The sequence below is a fragment of the Punica granatum genome, chromosome 1 (genome assembly GCF_007655135.1).
Source record: "Punica granatum isolate Tunisia-2019 chromosome 1, ASM765513v2, whole genome shotgun sequence".
NCBI classification, from domain to species: domain Eukaryota; kingdom Viridiplantae; phylum Streptophyta; class Magnoliopsida; order Myrtales; family Lythraceae; genus Punica; species Punica granatum.
The window spans coordinates 9,097,826-9,116,579 of NC_045127.1; the positions used below are offsets into that span (position 1 = coordinate 9,097,826).

Consider the following 18,754-nt stretch of genomic DNA (forward strand, 5'->3'; position numbering starts at 1 on the left):
TAGTTGTATGTTGTGACCCTGAAAAAAGGTATCGACTGCATATGTGCTCTCGATATATGCAACATTTTTCGATGATCTTTGACGATCCAACTGTTTAATGAAGTCAATTGTCCGTCATCTTGTATCACACCCTATTGTGGTATAATAATAAATGCCTATACTAAACAGGGCTAGAATACTACATATTTTAATAAATTAATATATTATATAGAAATTGAATAATATTATTTATTATTATAATTAAAATATATATATCCAAAAGAAACATTAAAGAAGGATTTTTAATCACTTATTGTGATTCTATAAGCAATTGCTATGTTACTATTAAGTGAATATACATAATTTTAAATAAATTAAGAATTATTAAACTTTACTTAATTGATTTTAAAAATCATTTTTAGCTTTATAAAAGTTAAATTAAATTATCTCTCATCCACGTGATTTGTCATTTTATCTAAAACTATTCAAATTTATAAAATTTAATATATGAAATATAAGTGAGGAACTTAATGTTAAAATTTTATATTCTCTATAATTATTAATATTTCTTTCATTAATTAAAGCTAGAAATTTCGTATTTTTTAAATTTTATAATTATTTTCTTATAAATTGAATTGATAATTGAGATCATGTCTATGAAATATTTTATACGAATTATTTGCTTATGAGCTCTTAAATTAATATTATCTAGCATGTGTATGAAATTTATCGTATTAAAGTTTATATAGTATAAAAAACATATAAATTAATATTAATAATTGTCTTATTATGTACATTTCGCAATAAATTTTCATTAATAATTTTATTTTTGCAATATCGGTGTAGTGCATAGATTCAATAGCCTAATTAAATACTAATCCAAATCATTTTAAGATTTCTCGAATAGGAGAGATTGTCCAACTATTATGAGTTAGGTAGAGATGTAGAACTAGGTGATGAATTTAAGCACGCCGTACACGTGGATGATTTGATACAGGCATAACACTACTTAGACCAATGCTATGAGGTTCAAAACCTCTTGGGTCTAGGCTAATTGATTTAATCATGTGAGTATCCTAGGCCGCCGGCAAATGGTCAATTTTTAATTCATGCAATCAGATCAATTAGTCGAGATACCTATCAATCGGTCATAGATGACCTGATATTATTAAGAAAAAAAAACGACGAAGTGTGGAACGAGAGCCCCCATTAACATTATGATTAGCAGCCCACTTTCCTTAATCCTTGTCCCTCTTTTTTCATCGTGTAGATGTCAATCTCAATCCGGCTCCCTACCGTCGGTTGTTCACATTATAAGGGAATGTTACAAGAAAAATAATAAGGGGCTAGAATGGAATGGTATTACAAGTTATGGCACCGAGGATCTGATGCACAATTTTTTTTTTTTCCATTTCCCTCCATCACAAACACGACTTGCTTTACCCTGCTTTACAAATTACAAACAAAGGGGTTGTGAAGGTATGGCTAAAAATCGTCAAGAACCCTATTATCCCATATCGATCAAATAAGAAGAAATTAATGGATTTACAAAATAATTGAGTCTACTATTCTATCAATTTAAACTTTGGGGTTGAACATGATCACAACTACTTGTAAGCCAAGTGCTCCTATGCTAGCGTGCCAACATCGCATCTCGTTCGGCAACGTAAACCATTTTGTATTCACGCTACGTGTGAGGACGGGCATTAAGGATCTTAATTACGATCCTGCAATGATAAGATAAGACAGGTAACAATTGAGTCCGCGGTCCGATCAATTTGAGCCTTCGGTTGGACAGTGGCTCGACTATTTGGAAGCCCCGGCGGAATTCATTTTCTTGTACGTTCAAATCAAAGGGCGTCGCCGGTATTGGTTCTCATAATTTAAGCAATCTGCAGTTCATGAGAGAATAATATGGACAGTCGATAGTAATCAGTATGCATGTGATGTATGTTTATTAGCCAATAGGATGTTGACGTTCGACCCAAAAAAATAAAAAATAAAAGGATGTTGATGTTCAGCTTTCCTCAAATGGAGCAACAGGAAGATGGAGAGGAGCGCGAAGATAGATAGATATGGCACGATCACTGCGGCTTCAGCTCTTGGAAGCCTTGGCCATTTTTTCCACGCACGACTAGCTCGTGGACTCCTCGGTCAGAGCTTGCACGAGAGACAAATGCAACGAACACAACCGCAGCATTCACTTTCCTTTCACATTAGCCCTTTGTCATGGCCGGGTTTTCTGGATGGATTTGGTGCACATGGCATTCACCCAACTCACTAGAGCGCTTAAGCTTCAATCACGTAGTCAGAGTGAGCTCTATAGATAGTCATTGCGGTCTAAAGCGTGCCAACAATGTCTCCTCCTTTATGCGAAGATCAGATGATAATTCATTCTGGTCTCCTCGCAATCAGTGGCACTAATTACACATATTTTTCAAACTTATGAGCCGGTAAAAGAGGCAATCTCAGAGCTTAAAGTCTCCCTTAAACCAGAAAACCCAAGAAACCTCGGATCAAAACAACACCAGACTCAAGAAAACGCGAGCTGACTTTCACGAGCCTCTGGCCAAACAAAAATGCTAAGCTGACATGGTTTATCACAAAGATATTTACAAGGTGTTTTTTTTTTTTTGTTCTTTTTTCTTGGGAGGCTCTCTTTCTCGTCTTTTTCTTTGATGATGATTCTCTTCTCTCTAATTGTTTCTTTACACAAAAAAAGTAAAGAAAAGAAGAAGATAAAGGTAAGGTAGGGAAGAGGAGTTGGGCCTCGACCGACCGACACTTGGGGGCTGCGGTCGAGGCGAGGATTCGCCTTTAAGCAGTGGTCCTGCCGGATCTCGGTTGCCGTAGGAGCTCTATCAGTGCTTCCGCCTGTCAACAAATCAATGCCCCCACATCCCGACAACAATCAGACACGCCTCGCCACCCAATCCATTAAAATATATATACATATGCACAAAATTAATTAATTAGAATAATTGGTGTTGGTGTCAGAGTTAACGTGGATTTCTTTTCATATGAAAAACTCCGCGATGGGGGAGGATCGAGGAGTTGTCCTGGTCCGACACAGTTCCTTCCTCCCACACAAGAATATACTTAGCTGTTCTAAGATTTTTTTTTTAAAAAAACGAAATTAAAATGTGTAATGTAATGGACATGATGACACGATTCCACTTTCACTCTCTAGCACGATTCCGCGAACATGATCTTGCATTATGAAATCGATATTCATGCATTTAAAAAATGTTTTGGTCTCCCTTCCCGCGCTTGTTTATTTTTTTTTTTAAAAAAAGAAGTTGAATCTTTGTCCAACTATGTCCAACCAATGAGGACATGACCAATCCATCAATTGTTTGATTTTGCCCTTAAAACTGATTAATCATCTGTTGCATACTTAATAATGTCTTTAATTTATTCTATTTATCAAAAGGGTTGCTTTTTGCTTCAAAATCGCTTACATAAATTAAAAAAAGAAAAATAAAATAGGAAAAGCAAAAGTACTTGCTTCCAACTCAAAGTTAGACAATCTTGAGGAAAATGAACATCTTCTTCCCTTTTCTTTATTAATTAAATTAATTTCTTGACCTTAATAATCCGCTCCCCTCGTCAAATTCGTTTTCCATTTTGGTGGAAACTGGAAACTTCATTCTTCTTCTTTTTTTTTTTTTTGGGAGAGACCATAATAATATGTATTCACTCCATTGACTAAGAGTAAGACTTACGCTCGGGCGGTTTTTTTTTTTTCTCATTTTTAACTTTTTCTATCTATTTGTAGATATTTTTACATTTTTAGCTTGTCCACATTACCGAATACTTCCCCGAGGATTAAGTGACGTGGCACAACATCGTTCTCTTCTTTTTTTCCCCTTAAATCAGAAAAAAGAAAAATATGCGGGAATGCATTATTACGAAATTTTCCTGCCACGTCACTTGCTTGCCGGAGCAAAGACGGGATTTCCGTTCAGAGGCACTGAGAAATGATCTCAACCGTCCGTACCTTTTGTTTGGCGCGCTTCGTGCCGGACTGCGACAGAGCCACCAGCGGCGGGATCGCTCCCTCCCGTGCCACCATTGTACGGAACACCACGCTCTCCTCGCATATCTGCAGGAGGATCACCGCCGCAATCTCTTTCTGCCTCTGCGTCCCCACCTCCACTATCTCCACCAGCACCGGGATCCCCCCTTCCTCCACCACCGCCGCCCTCGCCTCTGGCACCGTCACCAGCTCGCTCATCACGAACGCCGCTTTGTCCACCATGTTCGAGTCGAAGTCCGCCATCAGCTCCACCAGTGGCCTCATGATCCCCGCCACTACCGCTCGGATTTTGTTCTCTCTCACCGAGCAGAGCGAGTACAGGGTCGTCGACGCGTCCTTCTTGCCGCGGAAACCTCCGGTCTCCAGAAGGTCCACTAGGAGGGGAATCGCTCCCGACCGCCCGATCGCCGCCTTGTTCTCCTCCATCTGTGACAGTCGCAGCAGAGCGCAGGCGGCGTTTTCTTTCGCCGTTGGCGTTCCTGTTGAAAGCAATACAAAAGAATTCACACTCATCAGCCTTTGTGTGTCCCATACCTGAAACCGCTTCCGATCAGTATAACCGAATCGGAGGCACCTGCTCTGAGAGCTCTGACCAGTGGCCGTATCGCCCCGGAAACGGCGATGAGCTCCTTGTTCTCATCGCAGAGGGAGAGGTTCAAAATCGCGGTGACGCCGTACTCCTGGAGCTGGAGATCGGTGGAGGAGATGAGCGCGATTAGAGGCTTAATCGCGCCAGCTCTGGCGATTCTGAGGCGATTCTCCGGCTTGTTCTTGGCGAGGAGCCGAATCTCCATGGCCGCCTGCTTCTGCTCGTCGATGGAACAGGACTGGAGGTCAGACACGAGCTGGCGAATCAGCTCCTCGGAGTTCTCCGCGGCGCAGGCTATGAGCAGCCGGCGGCTCTCGGACGAGGTCGTCGGGAACTCCCCGGATCTGTCACTGTTGCAGTCGCTGAAGGCGGAGGAGTCGTCATTGACGCTCAAATCGCTGAAGTTCCTCCCGAGGTAGGAGTAATTCACCGGGCGCTCCGCCTCCATGTCCGGATTCCTCTGATCGCCGGTCATCGGAGGATCGTGTCCCCTGCGGCTGCTGAGTTGGATGAGAAATCAGCGGTCGGTGGGGGGTTTTGAAATGAGGGCTCAAGGCTATGACTTGGGACAGTGAGAGAATAGACCACAACTCAGCCCCAGGAACGAATATATAAAGGGCCAATTTTCTTTTCTGTTTTATCCCCAAGTTTCACATTATTATTGCACCCTTAACTTTGCATATCACCAAATTTACCCTCTGAAGTTTCATACTCGATGCAGTCAACACCTACAAAGTACTAATGGCATGATATAAGTTTGTTTTTGGAAGTTTTTAGTTCATGTTCAATTTTGTGAAGAACATCGATATCATCCAAAACCTCGTTCAACTAGAAATGACCAACTACTAGGAAGAAAACAGCACAAGAATTTTGACGAATTTCAACAAAATTTCGAAAAGATGAACCTATTATGATTATATTGGAGATTTAATGGAAATGAACTTAACAAAATTTAGGTATAATTAGAGAAATAATGAAAATGTATATGAATAAGAGAGAAGAAGCGCCTGCTAGCTTGGTTATGGTATGATATTTGGCACCCTTTGAATCTTCTGAATTCAAGTGCTCAAATGAGAAAAGGAACCTTTGAAACTAATCTCATGCTAAAGTAGCTAAAATTGTTAGAGGACGTGAATGAATTTGGAAGCCTCATGCAAGGGTTGAAATAGATATAATGAGAGAAGTTGTCGGTGATACATTACTTAATAAGAATAAATCAAAATATTATGGGTTGCAATAGCAAAAAGAGGGTTGTTATTTAAGTGGTTAGAAAGCTATTTGACAAAAAAGGCGGCAAGTTAATTAGGCTAATGTGTTATGATTTCAACTTAATATCCCTCGATTCTATTTTATTACAAGCTGTTTCGTGTGATTTAGTCTGACAAATTAGGTTTGACATCTCTTATATCATGTCTAGAGGTGAAGAGAGGAGTTGCAATTATCTTTTCTCTAAATGTCATTTCTCTCATTCGGTTTAGGAGAAAGTCTTGCAAGTAGTTGGCATGGCCAGAGAAGGGAGACACCACCAGTATGAGATCAGCTTAACCGGGCCACAAAATGCAGGCTACAGAGTAATGAAAAATTCTTCGAAATTTGAAAGCGCCAAATCGCTTGTATGTAGTTGGAGGAGCAAGGTTGATGAAAGGTGAAACTTTAGGGGTGCAAAATGTAATGCTCCAATAAAACGAGGGACAGTGTGAGAAGCCATCTTCTAGTCGGGTCGGGGCGGGCATACGGGGCTCGGGGTTTGGGTTGGGGGGTCCACAAACCAAAAAAGCCACGGCTGCCCAGACAGGTTTGCGCACGTGTGAAAGCTGGTCTTGGTTCTTTAAACGCATGCGTCCAGTCATTTTTCACTTTTTATTATATTAAATAATTTAACTATCGCCATTAAAAGTAAAGAATAATCACAACAAGAAAAGATCAAAGAGCTGCTTATGATTACAACGAACAACTGACCAACTGTATGGTTCCTAGCTAGGATATTTGCTTTAATTATTTTATTAGATTAGATAAGATATGCAACATAATGGGCAAAATTACTGTACAAGTCTTGACTCGTTGATAATATAAGCAATAAAAAAACAATAAATGAACAACTCGATACCGTAATTTGATTCAAATAATTCGACACTTGTTCCCTAAAACAAAAAGCAATAAATGAACAGCTCAATACCATCTTGGATTAGTTTAATTGGTTTAACGCTTCTTTTTTTTGAAGCAAAATCTCGAATTTCAGCCTTGTAAATGAAACAAATTCACAACCATGAGCATTTTATCCTTTAATGAGCTGAAACGACTTGAATCTAAATTAGTTGAGGTACATTAATTTTAAAAAAAATATGGCAGTGCATACAAAAAAAAAAACAGAGAAAGAAAATGAGCGACTCCATTGGCCCATAGATCCTACTTTGTATCATGCTGCTCTTAATCTATATTATTTATTCTTGGTTAAATTCCATAGTAAATCCATGAAGACGAGTAAAAATTCATCAATATATTTTTTTTCACTTATTGTTGCACGTATAGCTCTTCACATATAATTACTTTTGCCAGTGGCGGAATTATGAAAACAAATAGCACCGGACATGCGAACCCCCACAGCACATGAACATGTTTTATAAAATCATCATAAATTATTTTTTAATTAATTCTATCCTAAATATTGTTACATGAATGTTGTACATCATGTTACGGTAGATTGAGTCAATCAATAACCGCACATGCGTGAAATATCTTGTGATTAATTATAAAAAACAAAAGGATTAGTCTACGGAAATTTGAGAATAGCTAGGGGTAGTGTATTGTAATAATGTATTGAGGAGCATCTCGATTGACCGGGTAAGAGAGAGAGAGTGCGTACGTCTCTGATGGGATGGAAATGAGATCATGAAAAAGCTGAATGCATTCACGTTTTCGGGTATGATAAGTGATACGATATCCTTGAGCTAGGATACGCTTTGCATTATCCACGATTTTGGTCAACTTCGATAAATCTCGTAACCTTGTTTGCTTAAGGACACGAGAGATCTTATCGGATCCAATTGGGTCGATAATAGCTTGACAGTAATATAAGTTTTGATGGATCGAGTCACATGATAAAATTAACCGAATTGCAATCATGAAAGGATTCGGAATTATCTTGCATTCATGGCACGACAAGGAGTCACTTATTAAGAACTAAATTCGCGTTTTCAAGAGAATAAAAAAAGTTGAATTTAAGGACATCATTATTAAAATTACTACCTATATATGTGAGAAGATACAAATGACTATTTCCATAATTTACTCACTTTATTGACAAGCATCCAAACTTGCACGACTGATCCAATTTTTAGTGAAATCATGTAACTTCAAAAATAATAGACACCCAATATAAAATTTTGTCATTTTAGGAAACAAGAAGCTACTCGTATTCAAACAATTTAGTATTTTTGCTGAGGTTGATGACATCTTATATGTCGAAGATTTTCTTTTTATTGTTTCAATGTGGAACATCATCTCGGGTCTGTGGCCCAGCCTTACTTGAGACTCTAGGGACGACTCGACTCAATTAATTAGAATCACTTGCATAACTTGATCGAAGTCATGTGATAATTAGCACATAGTTGATGGAGAATGCACACCCAATTATTGATTAGATAACTTAATTAACCTCCCTCGTGAGCACATGATTTTATTTTTCTCCACGACACTGAACATGTGAATAATAAATTACTAGTAATCATAAGCCTTCTGAAATACATTTATGCGAAAAACAAAAAGGGCAATATGTAGCGCCCACACATCAAAAGATCGACCGACATGAAAATACGTTTCAACGACTAAGCAAGAAAAGCAGAAAAACTAATGATTCCTATACCTAAATATATTATTTATACGCCCTATATATTATATATATGGTTTTCGAGTGATGCCATAATGTAAAACACACGGGCAAGTGTAGAGATCAATCGTGGAGTTCAAGACTTGTCAGGATTTAATTTTATCAAATCCACCCGCTATATGAACATGTGATCACCCCTAGCAGTTCCTAGCTACATATACACCTGAGGTATATCCGTGCTTGAATTCGTCTCAGTTTCATATTGAATTAAATAGTTAATATGGATGCAAACCCATCATAGATCAGCCATTAAGTGGAGAAATTTGATAAAGACATTGGGGGAGTTGCTATGGACCCTGCGCTCTTCCCGTCCAGGAGATGTTGAAACCTTTGGACGGGACCCCCTATCACTACAATAAAATTAGGCTACGGTGACGCTTTCTTGGAGACGCGCTGAGCAAATGTCACAATAGAACGGAACGAATCTGTCTTCAGTGACGCCCTTTGAATGAAGTCTCCAAAGCAAGGGTTAAGAAGACACCATGAGCTTGCGTCTTCTTAGGTTTGGGTCTATGGTGACATGGAGATCTCTATTGTGGGAGTTGTGTTGATTTCTTGTTATTCATACTTTTAACAGCTCGGTACATTATATATTAATGGCATTATTCTTCATCAGATGTTCATGATTTCTTGTTGATTTCTTTTCTTTTTTTAATTGGGAAAAGACATACGGTGGTGCGAAGATGTGCCGTCCATTCTGGATCCTATATAGACGTGAGCATAGCGTCTCCTATTTATGGTATCTACAGAGATGAGAGACAAGCATCGCCGATGTCATAATCTATGGTGACATGAAGTAAACATCACCTCAGTATCCTATGGCGACACCTATCTTCTCGTCTCCATAGTTCCTACTATGGCGATGCTTCACTTTCCGCGTCGCCCGACCTAAGACTACACCACTATTAGTGACGCAAGCTCCAGCATTGCTGACCACGTCGTCATTGCTTAGACACTAATAATGCGTCACCATAGCTCCTTCGTGTTGTCACCATAAATCGCTTCTCTTGTAGTGTATAATAGAATGCTGACATCTATCCAATAATGCAGGGGCCTTCAGGACTGCTCAAACTCAAATACTGTTGAATAATTAGATTATAAATTCATTTGGGTTTGTATTTTGGAGGATTACTTGTAATTCACGCACATTTGATCGAAATCAAGGTTTTAGATATGAACTGGATTGAGTATCACATTCGGAGGAATAGAACTAAAACTAATATTAGTTCGAACCCAACGAATCCCATATCACGGTCTGGGAGCGAGAATGACAGTTATTAATGGTTATTTCATATGAAGGCTAGAAAATGTTCAAATATAAAAAATGTATGTCCGTATTGTTTCAACATAAAAGATATGTCCAATGCGAAAATAAACAAGTAAAAAAGCTCTTTGGTTTGTGCACATCGAACACAAATAATTTTAGGATATTGATGAGTGAGAGATTTAGGGAGTTTTTCGAGTTTGTTGATTGGAGAATCCGATTGTAAGATTCCGCTGTATTCCGAGAGAATTTTTGTTTTAGTTTTACCTTTTAGTAAGTTCGTACAGAGACGAGAATAATTCTTTTTCGAAAGAGTCATTCGCATCTCAAAGTTCATATCGAATTTCGTATTCACGTTCTTTATTGACCGTCTATGAAATTAGCCTTCTCCAACTGTCAATTCGGTTCCCTATCGATCTCCGATTTGATCATCTCAATTGATACCATCCCAACTGGACCGAGACTGAAAGATATTCCGGAGTTGGAACGTGCATTTAGGGTAGGGGAATGGCTGGCCTCCCAGTGGGGAACAGTGGCATCAAACAATATTAATGGAATAACGTGCAGAGGTTGGTCAATTTTCCATCAACAACCTCACACCACACATGACAGACCAATTTCATTCATCTTCCTCCGAGGAGACACTTCCAAGGGAAGACTGTCCCCACCCGATGGTGTCTCTGGCCAACAAGCTAGCTCACGATCTAATTATTATTTCTGCAGTTCTCTTACCACCCGTGAAAATAGATAGTGATGCGCATTTAAATTGTTTAGGTTAATTACTCCTTCATAAACTTTGAACAAGATCCGATTTGTTAACGTTAGTACGATCATATCGAATTTTTCTTGCAAAAAATGATTTCATATGTAAAAGATGAGATACGTAAAATTAAGGAGGAGCCAATATAAAGAGACTACCTAGTAAAATTTCCTAACGACTATCATGAATGATATTTCACATGTTTATTACACTAATAAGAGAAGGACAGATGGTATTATGTAGGTTTGACACAATAGATAAAGTAACGCTTTTCGGTAGATTATTAAATTAATATTAATATTAATCGGATAGAACGTGGAAAGTCCAACAAAAATTGTTATGCTCCGTTTGTTTTCAAAGTCGTGATTTAAGATTTTAACTTTAAATTTAATTCAAAACACTACACAACAAAACACACATTTCAAAAGTCAAATTGGTGGGCCCCATATATTATTAAAATACAATCCCATTATAATTAATTATTTCTACCTTCCATTCATTTTATATTTCAAAAGTCAAACTGGTGGGCCCCATATATTTTTGTCTTCTTTTACAATCACAATCACAATCACAAATTCGTGACTTTAACTCCGAAAACAAACGCATTGTTATAGTCTTTGAAATTAGATATTATCTTGGTCATTAATTGTATCTGTTCTAAAATACTGTTAAGGATATTTTGAGAAAAAAGGATAATAACTAATTATCATGTGCCCTTTCGATTATAAGGAATATCTATGAGCTTCATATATGAAAATGGAAGAAAAATTGAAGAAGTATAGGAAATTATTTCACTAGCAAAAGTCAGTTATCCTCTTCAACTTCAACAAATGAGTCCTCTATATTTTCGGATATAGGGGTCCATGTGCATAAAATAAAAATTTTAATAAATCTTAATAAATAAATATGGATAGCCTTATTACGAATATCCAATTTGAAACATTTTCGTCACTAGACGAGGTCCAATTCTTTCTTTCATGCAACACTACCCTACATCCTTATTCTCATCAAGTTCTCTATATTTTATAAGTTGTAGAATCCCCGTATCTTTCAATTACTTCTCACCAACAAAATGTTGGTTGAGTGATAAGCAACTCAAATCCCGTAAGGATGAGAACACAAGTTTGAATTCCGGGCTTTGCACCTGTTGAGAGATGAAATAACCTTTAATACTCAATTTCTCGAAAATTTTAAGAGTAACGTCTCCTACAATTTTTAATTTACCAAAAAAATATACACAAAAAAGAGTTACACCAAAGAAAGAATACTTTCCTATCTAAGTTTTTTTTTTCATTTTGAGTGCGCACTTTGATATTCAAAAGTTTAATGGTTTGCACAACTTCAATTTGAATCGATGAGCATACTAAGGGCTAAAATTCTCCCAATCGTAGTCTTATCTGTTTAAGGGGAACAAGTATTGAACATTTCAGATTTTTTTATTACATTATGAAGTTAAATGGAGTAAATTATTAAAATGGTCTCTAAACATTATCACTTTTATCCCTCAATATTCTTTGCCATAAAAAATGACATTACATTCTTGATCTGTCATTCAAGATGTTCCTACCATTAACAACGTAAATGGAATCATGACGAGAAGCCTACATGCTAGCTGGTGCGGCTAGCAAAAACTTTGTGAGCCGGTAAACGAATTACACGTCTTAAAACATTAATAGAAAAAAAAAAAGAGGAGAAAACGTGGCTCTTCTCACAAGCCTGCCGTCGGCTCCTCCATCCCCCACAGGTAATGTTGTCCCGATTTGCCCCTTTCCTCTCTCTCCAAAAAGATTGGAGAGAGAGAGAGATGATGAGGGGCACATCGGGACAAGGGCTTCTGTCTTTCCTTCCTTCCCGACAGGGGTTAAAGAGAGGAAGGGGACCAACTCGAAAAAGAAGCTCCCTTTAGCCTCCAATTCCACAAACGAGGTGTTTATACCGTTTGATTTGATTTCACAGTTAAAATTATAAAAATTTTAATTTTAATTATAACTTAATATATTATATAACAAAAATACACATTTTCAAGTAAAAAATTTTAATTTTAACTTTAACTCAACACACTACACAATCATTTGTCCTTTTCCACAATCAAAATCAAAATTACTTTAACTCTGAAACCAAACGCACTATTAAGTCTTTAGAGGTATCCGCGACCGTCTCCCTCCTTTGTCATTCTTTTTTTCAAACTATACTTATTTTTAAAATAATTAATTTAGATTCATAGATTTGTTCGTTTTTCATGGTGTGTGTGAGCCACGTTAATTTCCAGTCAGTCTCTCATTCCAATTCTGTTAATGCCATTGACATCCCTACCATTTTATATAATGAAATCGAGACTGTAATGTTCGTCATGATGGCAAAACTTTTTTGGGGGATTAAAATGATGACAATTTAAACATTTAGTGATCATCTTAATAATATCTTTGTTGGCCAAAACGATTATGATAGTGTATTCTTTAAATTAAGGATTTTTTTGGCCTAATTTAAATTGAGATGAATTTGATAAATAAAATAAAAAACTAGGAAAACATAAAAGAAGTCAAAAATGCTATTTCATACGAAATTATTTCCTCCGATTATGCCGAACAGTGAGGGATCTAGCTGCGTTTGGTTTTCAAATAAAAATTGTACTCTATCCAACTCAACTCCATTCTTTCCTAAATTTAAAAATATTATCATTATTATTCTGTCTTTTTCTTTCATTTAATAATATTTTTTCACACATACTTTTTTTAACTATTTTATAATTAATTCTCCATTAATTTTCACATCTATATACACATATATATTTTCTCACCCGTCCATATATCTATCAACACTCGATTGTTTTTTTTTTTTGTCTTTTTATTTCAAAATGCTAATTCTATTATAAAACCAAACATAAGCTAAATCGCCCTCCAACTTGATCAAAATTACTGCTGTGCCCTTGCATCTAATCGGCATTGCCGAATTCGGCACGAATAGCATTTCTCAAAAGAAAAGAAACCATACCTCCCGCGCCGGTTGATCTTTCCATCTTTCGAGGCGAAGGCGTAACGCCAACGCTGTCGTTTTAGCTTGCCGGGTCTTCTTCCCAAAACAAGACAAGACAGTAATTAAATCCCCTGCTCAAATACCAAAACCCTCAGAAAAAAGAAAAACAAAAAATAAATAATCCCAGAGGGTTTATACGGTCATAAACCCTAAACCCTTTCTCCTCCTCATTTCCACCTCCGTTTCCTCCATTGCCGATCTTCAGAGTCTCTACCCCCTCGGCAGACATGAGCAAAGGGCCTGCTTTCTTCTCTGAATTCGGAAAGAAAGCTAAAGGTATCTTCTCTTCCTCTCGTTCTGCTCGCTCTCCGGCGCTGTGGGTTGATGTGAATTTTGTGGATGTTCGAGCTATTACGTGTAGTCCTGTGGCCGTTCCGGCTTTGATTGATTAATCTGGTTTCATTTTCAGACGTGCTCACCAAGGACTACTGCTCCGATCAGAGGTTCACTGTCTGCAGCAAGAGTGCGACTGGACTGGTATGATCTCTTCTTCTTTCATCTCTTACTATTCCAAGAACTCTGTACTGTTTCATTTGAACTGGAGCCTGTCTCCTGTTATGCTCTGTTGCTAATGGTCAATTAGTCGAGTCTCTGTTTCTGTTGTCAAGATACTGTCGCTGTTATGCCATTTCAGGTGATATATGCTGGATTTTGATTCTTCATGTTGGTATTCTGTAATTCATGTCAAATTGGGTCAGTCAGCTACTTGGTCAGAGTCGTCATTCTTCTTCCTATTGAGTGGGGGAGATAGTTATCGACCGTTAATGCTTGCTTATCCGCTGTTCATTGGTTATCAATGGAAAATTTGCAATTCTAGCGATTTCTCTGTGTGCTTATGCCAGAAACTATAACAGAAGAGTAGTAGGTTGGCTATATCATGTTCTTATAATTAATTTTGCTTGAATCTTAGGGAAAATTTTAAAACGAGAGTAAGATCATAATGCGTTAAAACAATTGGCTATTATTAGATTTACATCACGTTCAAGATCGGATTTAATTAAAATTCAATTCAGCCTTTTATAGTATTTTTGGGGTCATTAGCTGCTCTTAGGATCATTACCAGATAGCCATCTATCAGGTTGTTTGATGCATGGTACTAAATGCTAATTGTTAAATCCCTGAACTGATTCACTCTCCTATTAAGCTGATTTCGCATTTTTGGATTTCTCTATCCATAAATTCGCCATTTACTGTGCTAGTTTCCAATGTGTTTTGAAGTATGAAATACTGTATGTTCTTCCAGGCCCTTAGCTCCAGTGTTGGGAAGAATGGCGGTCTCTCCTCAGGAAATCTGTCAGCACGATACAGGCACAAAAATGCTGTTCTCAATGTCAAAGTCGACACAGAATCAAATGTATAATTCATCTCAGCTTCTCAAAGTTGGCTTCTCGCTCCTGTTTGTCTAACAAGCATATTCTTTTCTAAGTTCAGCAGATCTTAACAACTGTCACCATTACAGACATCTTGCCATCAACAAAAACAGTTGCCTCTTTGAAACTTCCCGATTATGACTCTGGAAAGGTATCAAGTTCTTTGTCCAAACATAGATCCGGCTCCATTGATGTGTTTGATATTATTTTCTCAATGTTTTATACCTTATTTTGCAGTTGGCGACACAATATTGCCATGAACATGCAACGTTCAGCATCGCTGTCTCGACGAATCGTTCCCCAGCTGTTGATTTTTCTGCAACAATTGGCACCCCAAGTATTGCCTTTGGGGCTGAATCAAGCTACATGACTGGCTCTCGTAAGTTTCTGAAGTATAATGCTGGAGTCAGCATGACAAAGCCAAATTCAAATGCTTCAGTCATCCTGTGAGTTCCTTGACTCCACTTGATAGCAATACTTATGTTTTCCCAATTTCTCGGCTGCTTGAACAGCAACCGCCAGCAAACCACATCCATTTTCAATTGGATGGTCCTTGGATATAGGAAAAATATGTTTGTTCTTGATTAATAAAGAGTGACCTTAATGGAGCTCCGTTGTGTTGTAAATTGGGAGAATCCTTAACATCACCCTGTGGAGGAACTTATATGGGATGCTCCTAGACTAATATTTTAACCCAATCATATTGTGCAAGAACATGTGAGCTTGCTGTGGTCCCTGCAAAAAAAGGGGAGGGGACATAGGTCCCACTTGAATTCTTAAAACATAATTGTTTTGAACGTCAAGGTTCCTGCTGGAAGATCCACATGGAATCTTCTCAATTTATGGTTACCAAATTGAGTTCGATGAGGACTTTTGGGAGAGAAACGAAAATGCAAGAAAGTTGTGCTAGAATTCAACCTTAAATTTCATAAAGTGGAAAAAAGGCATCCTGTGATAAAGGATTCCTCATTTGTTTCCGTTTCCTTATTTTGCAGGGCTGACAAGGGGGACTCATTAAGGTTTTCATATCTGCACTATCTAGATCAGCTAAATGGGGGTGCTGTGGTCGGAGAAATCAGTAGAAAGTTCTCAACCAATGAGAACACACTTACTGTCGGCTGTTCATATTTGGTCGATCCTCACACAGGCATGAAGGCAAAGCTCAACAACCACGGGAATCTTGGGGCGCTGCTACAACACGAGCTCAGGCCCAAGTCATATCTGACGATATCAGGCTCCTTCGACACCAAGGCACTTCAGAGGAATCCAAAGTTTGGGTTGGCTCTCTCTCTGAAGCCCTGAACAGTACAATTCATAGACATCGTTGATTCAATGCAGCCGATGGGAATTCCATCATAAAGGATTTTTAAACGGAAGATATCTCTTCTTAGGTAATTTACACACAGTATTCTTGTGCGATACTTGGTTCGATTCTTGTAAGCCGAACCAATTAGACTACATTTTTGGGGACTCGGACGATTTCCTTGGATAAAACAATGTTATCTATGTGAGGCCATTGCCCTCTGATGTGGATTTGATGAGATTGGACTTTAGCTCACGGGAGGAGCCCTCTTGGCCCAATGCCACCGTCCCCCCGGGGACCTGGTTGAAATATCCACAGGGCACGACCACATAAAACAGCTCCTGACTATTTTGGCCAAGTTAGAATATCATACATGAGAAAAAGACGGGCAGGTCATTCGCGATTTGGCCCTGGGTTATTAAAGGTGATTGGTCAGGTCATGCGTTATACATCTAACCTTCCCCGATCGAGTCTTAAGATCAGATGATGCTGCTAGCCTAAATCCTAATGTAGGCTTAGTGCCAGATAATTGAATGATGCTGGTACTTTCAGTTACCGAATTTGGATCGATGTTCTGCGTCCCTCTTCGGAGACGGATAAATCTTCTCGAGCAGTGCACAATGCTCTTAACTATCAAGGGTGCCTTAACTTTTGATCGAATCTTGCAGGAAAAAAGGTACAAACAAAAAGGTGAGGACATGTAAGTCAGATAATAAAGCTTCCTCTGATGGCGCCATAACCTTCTCTAAAGATACTCCCATATTGTTTTTCACCCAAATCATTGAACCCTATTCTCAATTTTAGTGAGTTTCGGAGCTTTAAAGGTTTACTCATCAGCTCGAGCTTTTAATAAAGAGATTTTCTGAGCTCACTGCAGTGCAAACAATCGGGTAGTTCCTTTAAGAGGTAGTAGCTATTGCACTCATATTTTTTAGGTTCGAAACCGATAGTTGGAGCTCTCCGAGACTTTTAATCCTCGTGTACGTAACGATGCTAAGCTTCAGCCTAATTTTGCGGATGCGAACTCTATCAAATTTTATGAGCATGTTTATATATGATATGATTTCGGTGACTAAACCATGCCCATGATATCATGAGACGAGGAATAATCTTCTCCCAGAAAAAGAGAATTAACCTGGTTAATTGATTGTGAAAGAAAGTGCAGTAGCGGTATGGACCGCGTTTAATAGTATTATTATATCTTCCTAATAATTAACTTAAAAATCCTTCTAATTCAAAATTTTAAATTCAATAGTATAAGTTGTAATTTACACAATTTTCAAAGATATAAAATTTTGAATCATGAGAATTTTTAGGCATGTGACAGTTACGAGGATTTAGCATTTTTGTGTTTAATAATCTAAAAAATCATTTTCAATTCTCAGAAAAAGGATTACTTATACCCTTTGTTTAACTTTTCTTTCAATTTTCTTATACTAAAAATATTGTTATATTTGATAACAAAGTTTGCTTTTACTTAACTTAATTTTATTTTTCCTTCGATTCAACAACACAATAATTCCATTTTTTTTCTTTAAATTCTCTCACATACTTTTCTTAATTACTTTTATCTTTATCTCCTCCAATCAAATTAAATCTAATTAAATTAAACTTAATCCATTATTAAACGCTATGTTAATATCTTTCTAATGAAAAGAAAATTAATAATTCTCTTAATCTAACTTGTCAGCTAGGATTTGTTACAAAAAGTCCAACTCTGTGGCCACTTCACTTCAGCAATCGCACCGCGTTTGCTTTTTCACCCTCGAATTAAAAATTTTAAAAAATTGTCCAGAAAAGAAGAAAAGAAGAATAGAAAAGACAAACTGGGCAGTGCTTACCTGTCCCTATGATTTTGAATTCAAAACCGGGAATTGATGCGGGCGCCTGCTCCTTTTTTTTTTTTGACCTCCACTCTTCTATATTCGATTCTACGCGAAGTGAAATGCATGTTTTTCAAAATCGAATTCTAATCGATTCTGTACTTACATTTCGAGATTAGTTAAGTGAAAATGAAACATAACAGGAAGCGTGCGTTTACCTACTTGCATAAAGTTCATTTGGATTTCAAAAAACAGAGAACTAATTATTGTTGCATCGACCTAATATTATAAAAAAAAAGAATTCATGTAATATCCACTTGTTTTTGTTCAGAAGCAGAATGGTTAATACTTATTTTATTGTAAAATAAGCTAAAACAAATAGAAGATTTGCATAAAAGTTGAAAAGCAATTTCAAATTCAGACTTGTTCTCAAATTAATTCGGTCGTACGTCATCAAGGATTAGCTTACTTCCTTTCTGATCTGATGCTCTTAATAGTCTTTCTTGCAATATGCTCAAATCCATATATTTCATACGTCATATTTTTCACTTGGAGTTACCATATTTATATGTTAATTTTTATATAAACGACTCATTACTTTAAACATATACATACATACAACATCGGCACATCATGACGACATTGTCGTGCATGAGATGAAATCCTTGGTTTACTTCTTAGTAATAAGTCCGAATGTTTATGTTTCCA

General features: G+C 37.4%; 2 protein-coding genes across 3 annotated transcripts; one reads left to right on the forward strand and one right to left on the reverse strand.

Moving 5' to 3' along the window:
- Positions 1-2,425: 2,425 nt before the first annotated feature.
- LOC116192346 (U-box domain-containing protein 4) lies at positions 2,426-5,195 on the reverse strand. Its single transcript, XM_031520883.1, has 3 exons — positions 4,593-5,195; positions 3,980-4,497; positions 2,426-2,853 (listed from the first exon to the last, which is right to left on the reverse strand). The coding sequence occupies exons 1-3, from the start codon at positions 5,080-5,082 to the stop codon at positions 2,797-2,799; spliced, it is 1,065 nt and encodes a 354-aa protein (XP_031376743.1). The 5' UTR covers positions 5,083-5,195; the 3' UTR covers positions 2,426-2,796.
- Positions 5,196-13,638: 8,443 nt separating this feature from the next.
- On the forward strand, positions 13,639-16,461 carry LOC116196418 (mitochondrial outer membrane protein porin 2-like). Of its 2 annotated transcripts, none has more exons than XM_031526233.1 (6): positions 13,639-13,826; positions 13,960-14,027; positions 14,794-14,904; positions 14,985-15,071; positions 15,158-15,366; positions 15,916-16,461. In XM_031526233.1, the coding sequence occupies exons 1-6, from the start codon at positions 13,778-13,780 to the stop codon at positions 16,220-16,222; spliced, it is 831 nt and encodes a 276-aa protein (XP_031382093.1). In that variant the 5' UTR covers positions 13,639-13,777; the 3' UTR covers positions 16,223-16,461. The 2 variants fall into 2 exon arrangements, with proteins under 2 accessions (XP_031382093.1, XP_031382021.1); XM_031526161.1 differs by having other exon boundaries at positions 13,641-13,826; positions 14,982-15,071.
- Positions 16,462-18,754: the final 2,293 nt, after the last annotated feature.

Bases quoted from the DNA above. Each gene is read 5' to 3' on its own strand.
- LOC116192346 (XM_031520883.1), bottom strand. From the start codon at position 5,082: ATGACCGGCGATCAGAGGAATCCGGACATGGAGGCGGAGCGCCCGGTG. The intron at 4,498-4,592 runs GTGCCTCCGATT...TGCTTTCAACAG, and splicing joins GGTCAGAGCTCTCAGAGCAG to GAACGCCAACGGCGAAAGAA. The intron at 2,854-3,979 runs GTACGGACGGTT...ATTTGTTGACAG, and splicing joins CGAAGCGCGCCAAACAAAAG to GCGGAAGCACTGATAGAGCT.
- LOC116196418 (XM_031526161.1), top strand. From the start codon at position 13,778: ATGAGCAAAGGGCCTGCTTTCTTCTCTGAATTCGGAAAGAAAGCTAAA. The intron at 13,827-13,959 runs GTATCTTCTCTT...TTTCATTTTCAG, and splicing joins ATTCGGAAAGAAAGCTAAAG to ACGTGCTCACCAAGGACTAC. The intron at 15,367-15,915 runs GTGAGTTCCTTG...CTTATTTTGCAG, and splicing joins TCAAATGCTTCAGTCATCCT to GGCTGACAAGGGGGACTCAT.